We start from the raw sequence: 6,681 nt of genomic DNA on the forward strand, positions 1-6,681 counted from the left end.
TGTCTTTCTTTGAAATCCTACTTCCTGACTACATAATTGGGAAATAGAAAGGTGACCATATTTTTTGTGGCCAGTGATTTTTTTTATTGAACGTTTAGGATATATCTGTTTTTGACATTATAAATTCCACTGTGATGAACATCCTTATGTCTAAGTATTTGTCCCCACTCATTAGGTGAGGGAATGGTCTGTTTTATGGCTCCATACAGAAGGGGGGCACCCACAGCTGTATTGCTCACTCACTGGGTCTTATGTTACCATTTTTAATTTTGGATAAACTCAATTTCATTGCAACTACTTTATATGCATTTTAGGACAGATGCTGCATCTTCCACTTCTATAATCCCAAGGCCTCCTACTAACACACTGTGTTCAATAAGATGGATTACAGAAATAAAACAGAAAAACAAAAAATCCTTTATGCATACTAAAGACAATCACTGGATTAAGAAAGCAATGGGACTGTCATACTTCATAAAAGTGTGTGTCGTAATGATTTTTAGAAAATAGATTATCCGGGTAATCGGACAACAGTGTTAATACATATTTTGAACTATTTAAAAATAATACTTAAGTATGAAAAATACATGATAAATACAATTATTTTAAAATAATACATGAAGAAGTATCCTACTTTTAAAAATATTTGGACTACTCTAGGGTGATATTTATTAAATATATCTTTAGTTTTAGTTTTACTAAAATTAAAATTCATGTAAACTAATCACATGTTGGGTGGGAAGTTTGTGGACAATGCTCATCTATGAAAATGGATTTTTCTGGCATAAAGGAGAAAATTCCAGATGGAAGGATCATCATAGGTCAGAGTTCATGACCCATAACATTAAAGCGTTCTTGAAGAAAGGATCAACATGATCTGATTTTTTCTCAAGTATATTTTCACTCTCAAAAATATACTTGTTTCAGAAAATCTGGCAAGTTCAGTTAAGAATGAAAGAGTAGGGGAACAAAATCACCACCCCTAATGCCATTGTTTGGAGACAAAGACTGTTGACAGAGCAACAACATTGCAGCATAATTCCTTCCAAAATATTTCTGTGTGGCATTAGCCGAAGAGTGAAGTTGAAGGTCTAACTTGTCAATGTTACACAATTTTTATCAAAATTTATTGAATGTCCACTAAATGCAGGATATGGCATTAACGTCCCTTTATTTTCTCCAAGGTACTTTGATGAAATTTCCAGCTATCAATATCCAAAGATATACATTGTGATCTCTCTCTCCTTCTTTTTTTTTTTTTTTTTTTTTTTTTACAATAATTCAAATGCTCACAGGCACAAAGTGTTGCATCAGTTGGGATATAAAAGACTGGCTCACGTTATTAAGTAACCTGCAAAATTCTATTTTTGACGGCTCTATTTGTCCTGCTGGTGATAAGAGAGCACAAGTGAGTCACCCTCTGGTTTTTGAATTCTCCTTTTGCGAGTGTTCAGTGTTCAATCTCAGAGGCTGTGAAGACACGGCAAAATAAATTCCCCAACACCTAAGTTAGCAAATACCCTCATGTTTAAAATGATCTTTTTATGGGTATGCTCCCAGAATTGTACTAAGCTATTGCTTTATCTTAATTTTTTGTACAGAGATTTTTAAAAAAAGGAAACCTGATGTTGCCCTCTTTGCAAAGACTAAAGTATGGAGAAGGCTGAAAAGTCTCCCCTAAGTCCCAAAGCGCTGAGGCTGTACCTTCAACATGCTGCTCTCCTTTTCCAGCCAGTTAATCTGGGCTGTGGACCAGTGACTGGACTGGGCAGATCCCAGGATGGCAACATCATGACTAGTAGAATAGGGGCAGGACCTAGCCAGTATTCTGGAAATTACAACCCAGAGTGCTTAAGGGACGTGTTGAAGATTATACAACTTGTGGCAAGGAACAAGTTAAACCACAGGTCTCCCATTTAAAAAGTCTTGGGTGACTTCCTATACTTTGCAGCCAAAATCAGGAGGGATTTTCCAATTCATTCAAAATGATTGAACCTAGTGCTGTATGTATGTAGACCTTGACTAGAGGGTTTAGGTCCGGATAACGAGGTTTTAGCATTCTAGGTTTTACATTATGGAAGAATTTCTTTTCTTTTCTTTCTTTCTTTCTTTCTTTTTTTTTTTTTTTAAAGATTTTGTTTATTTATTTGACAGAGATCACAGGTAGGCGGAGGCAGGCAGAGAGGCAGGGAGGAAGCAGGCTCTCTGCTGAGCAGAGAGCCCAATGTGGGGCTCGATCCCAGGACCCTGAGATCATGACCTGAGTTGAAGGAAGGCAGAGTCTTTAACCCACTGAGCCACCCAGGGGCCCCCATTATGGAAGAATTTCTGACCCAATCAGTCACTTTGTTAGCAAATAAATAGTACTACTGAAAGTGAATCCCATTATAAAGTTTAGGCTCAACAAAATAGTTTTTGCATGCCCTGTCATGCTAGAGCCTAAAATTGCAATCAGAAAGATAATATTGTAACTTCTCTTAGTTCTGTAAATCTTGCCAGAAATTCTGGCCAGTAGCAGTGGAATTATAGCCTATAAATCATGAGCAAGGTACCTAGCCTCCTAGTGCCTTGTTTTTCTTATCTGGAAGCTGGAGATGATCATAGTGTTGTTGTAAGGATACAGCGAATGAATTTATACAAAGCAGCTAGAATAGAAGTGCCTACTAAATGTCTGTTGTTATTTAATTGCTATTAATGTGGTTCCATTATTGACCTTTTCTGAATGTAATTGAAAAAATAAATTCAAAGTAATATGCAGATCGGCCATATGTTTTTAGGGTGATTTGATTGGGAAGCATTTTTTTTTTCATTTCATTTTATTTATTTATTTTTTCAGTGTTCCAAAGCTCATTGTTTATGCACTACACCCAGTGCTCCATGCAATCCGTGCCTCCTTAATACCCACCACTAGGATCACCCAACCCTCTCCCCACCTCCTCTCCAAAACCCTCAGTTTGTCTCTCATAGTCCACAGTCTCTCATGGTTTGTCTCCTCCTCCGATTTCCCCCAACTCACTTCTCATTATAAAAGGAAAAGAGCCCTATTGGTCTCCCTCTGTCTATATTGCAAATGATCTTACATCCTTGCATTTGGTTGGTAAAACGATCTCCTTCTCTATTTGAGCCTTTAAAAAATATACGACCTGTAAACTTTTCACACAGCTGTAATAAGACGTTACAATTTTCTGTCCAGAATTTTTTTTTTTTTTTTTTTTAGGGTAGAATAGTCTTTTTTTTTTTTTTAATTTTTTATTTTTTATAAACATATATTTTTATCCCCAGGGGTACAGGTCTGTGAATCACCAGGTTTACACACTTCGCAGCACTCACCAAATCGTGGGTAGAAGAATAAATGAAACAAGATGGGATTGGGAGGGAGACAAACCATAAGTGACTCTTAATCTCACAAAACAAACTGAGGGTTGCCGGGGGGAGGGGGTTTGGGAGAAGGGGGTGGGATTCTGTCCAGAATTTTTTAAAGTGGTTACTTCATGACCGAATGCTATTTAATTGGCAACAGGATTTTAAGATGGATGGGACTCTCTTTGGCCTCTGGCTTGGATATGGAACCAAGTTATTGGACCACCAAGCAGGAGGAAGAGGTAGGAAGAAATTGCTATAATTGTTTACATTCTTGATGCAACACCTCCTCACTGTTCCCTGCTCCCCATCCCTGGGTTTAGGAAAGCAGTGGTGGAGTCTGGGAGGGGTTTGTGGAGCTATTTGGACACCCCTGCTGGTGAGTTGTGGATTCTGATTTCCCCAATGTGAGAGGAATTGGTAGGTGCATCTCAATGAACTGTGGCAGGGGCAATAAGGAAACCACTCAGAGCACCCCCTGTTTTGGGGAGCATACTAGGCTGGTAGGTCTAACTCACTCCTGAAATCCCTGATGGTGAAAGCAGTGGGTTCTCCTGCTTTCCTGTTGACGAGAATGAGAGGTGGTTGCTTTGTGGAAACCGTACCTCCAGGTTTTGCTGGTCGGAGAACGTGTGAGTGCTTTCCGGGGGCTAGAGTTTGGCCACATGTAGGCCCCATGGAGAGGGGTTATCTTCCCTTCTCCCTAGGAGCTCTGCTTAGAGTGTCAAAAAGAGCTCTGCAGAAGGAGTCAGAGGCCCAGGAAAGTGGCCAGCCAGAGGAGGGTGAAGCAGGGGAGAGATGCCTAACAGTGGAATTAAGGAAGTCTGTGATGATCTTACTTGCCTGCCTCGAGACCCAGAGAGCCCAGGGCTGGCTATGAGTCAAGCCCACGCTGCCCCCCACTCTTTGCTTTGATCCCTTCCTTCTGTCTCAGCTGAGTCCGAACGCATAGTTAGCAGACTGGAATGGGAAATTATGCTTCCGAACGCATAAAGGAAGAAAATAGAAATCACCCTCTACTTTGACATACATGGGAAAGGAAATAGCTATAATTTGAAGTTTTTATTATACTGCAGTGGACATACTACTATTTAGTGGAAGATTTTTTTTTTTTTTTAATTACCTGAGAGTTACCAGAAAAGTCATGAGACATGCCCTGAATTTCATCTGGGGAAAAGGAAGAACTAGTGCTTTGAATAAAACTGAACAGACAATTTACATGTTTTGTGGTTAATTCTCATAAAGTTCTGATTATTGAATGTAATGATTATATATTCATAGTTTGCTTAATGATTTTCTTTTATCCATTTAGGTGTGTGATATTGAGGTGTTAAAAATAATGCCATGCCAGGCAGGTTTATATATATTCCTATCATTATATTTTGGGCCATTACAGATTAATTTTTCAGAAAGCAAACATCCTTATGTATAAATATTAATTGCTTTTCAAAAGGGTTTAAATGCTTCTACTACCACCATCTTTGTATAAGTGTTTCAGATACAAAGAAGGTTAAAAGAAAAATAAAATTAAGTATTGTTGGTATCTAACATAACTAAATGAAGTACACTTTGTAACAATCTGACAAAGGATTATGTAATAATCCTTTGGATTATTATAGGAGCATGTTGCATGTTTTATTGTTATCCAAATGAAACTTGTATTTGTAACAGCACATGGGTTTGATTAAGTTCAAAAGGTATGTGGGTGAAAGATTACAGCTGGGAATGAAAAGTGTAGTGTGTGTAAAAACTGTAGCAAGTGTAAAAAGTAGTGAGATTCCACTTTGTCTTATGGTAAAAAGGGCAACATTATTTCTTCAAGTAAGATATGCTAAATATTAGCTTTCTTTTCAGTGTGTCCTAACCTCTCTAAAGGAGGTTTTTTTTTTATAGAAACAGCAATAATCTATATAGATAATTCTTAACCAACATCTAGGAATAGTCAGTTGTAGAACTTTTTCCTTTTTAAAAATGCTGGACATGGAGAGAAACTATTACAGATCCTAAAGCTGCCTGGGGAGGTGTTCTGAGAAAGCTTCATGGAATAGCTCCGGTGACCAACGGTCAGTCCTGGGGTGCCCCTAGAAGTCTAGAAGTAGGGAGTCTCTCGGGAAACTAAGGTTAGTTCCAGGATAGCTTGTTCTCTGCTGATTCTTGCAACACTAGCGTGGTTCCACTTCATAGAATACCTTGGGTAGTAAATTCCAATTGGCTTTTCATGTACCCAAGTGTTCTTTTAAAGCTACGATAGTCCCAGTGACTATGAATGCCGATTCTGCTTCCAAAGGACCAGCTAAGATGAAGCTGAGAGCCAGAGTGGAAAGAAAGTCATCAGCAGGGTCACCCGCAAACACTGAAATGATGTAACTTCATCCCCCCGGGAACGAACATCCGTCCAGAGTTACACAGCTGACCATTCACATTTTGCATCTTAGGACCACGAATATTCCCACCATTCAGAGAACTCAGTGCTGGATCTCAGCAGAGGTTGCAAGAAGTTCCTACCTGGACCAAGCTATATCCTGTGCGCTGGACCAGGGCGCGGAGGGCTGCTTCCTTCTGGGTGCCGCTCAATCCGTCCCCGGATTTGTGATTTGATTCCATTGAGAGTGATTATCAGCAAAAAATCAGGTTAATTAGGGTTGCTCACTGAAACCAAATTTAAGATAAATTAAGTAAATTACTGTTGCCAAACTTGTCCTTCTCACAAAGGACATCTTTAGGAAACATCCTCTGTAAATAATTCACTAAGTTAGTGTTAATGAACAGCCACACACAAATGTGAAATGTCTCATTAAAAAAGCGTTTTTAAAAAAACGTTCAATTTTAGTTGGAATTTGTAACACAAACGAGTAATCCCCCCTTCTCCAATTAGAAGGCAGATCAGTAAATAGCAATTCAATTATTTCGGAATGTCACCAAATGCTCAAAAACAAATTAGCTCCTATCGATTAAAAATAGGCAAAACGGTCCTTGCAGATGTGGGAAGAGAACAGGGTGATTAAATCAAATCACTAGGATAAAGTATTATCCTGAGAGATTGAGCTTTCTCTCTCTACTCAGTGTGGTACCTAAAACCTTTATCTACTTATTCACCAAAGATAAGTTTCTAGAACAGAGTGTGCTCTGTTGCATCTATAAGAATCATCATGCAAATTAGTCTCTGTAATAAAGGGGTCCTATGGGTTTTTTTTTTAAAGATTTTATTTATTAATTTGACAGAGAGAAATCACAAGTAGACGGAGAGGCAGCCAGAGAGAGAGAGAGAGAGGGAAGCAGGCTCTCTGCTGAGCAGAGAGCCCGATGCGGGACTCGACCCCA

General features: G+C 38.9%; 1 protein-coding gene across 2 annotated transcripts in view; it reads right to left on the reverse strand.

Annotated features, from left to right (window-relative positions):
• The window catches only part of A1CF (APOBEC1 complementation factor), a 79,013-nt gene that overhangs the window by 47,760 nt on the left and 24,572 nt on the right, over nucleotides 1–6,681 (reverse strand). For both annotated transcript variants that reach the window (XM_059397426.1, XM_059397425.1), the window contains exon 2: nucleotides 5,866–6,009. In XM_059397426.1, the coding sequence (XP_059253409.1) occupies nucleotides 5,866–5,964 (99 nt within the window). In that variant the 5' untranslated portion in view covers nucleotides 5,965–6,009. The remainder of the gene's footprint in view (nucleotides 1–5,865; nucleotides 6,010–6,681) is intronic.

The sequence above is a fragment of the Mustela nigripes genome, chromosome 4, assembly GCF_022355385.1.
Source record: "Mustela nigripes isolate SB6536 chromosome 4, MUSNIG.SB6536, whole genome shotgun sequence".
Lineage (NCBI taxonomy): Eukaryota > Metazoa > Chordata > Mammalia > Carnivora > Mustelidae > Mustela > Mustela nigripes.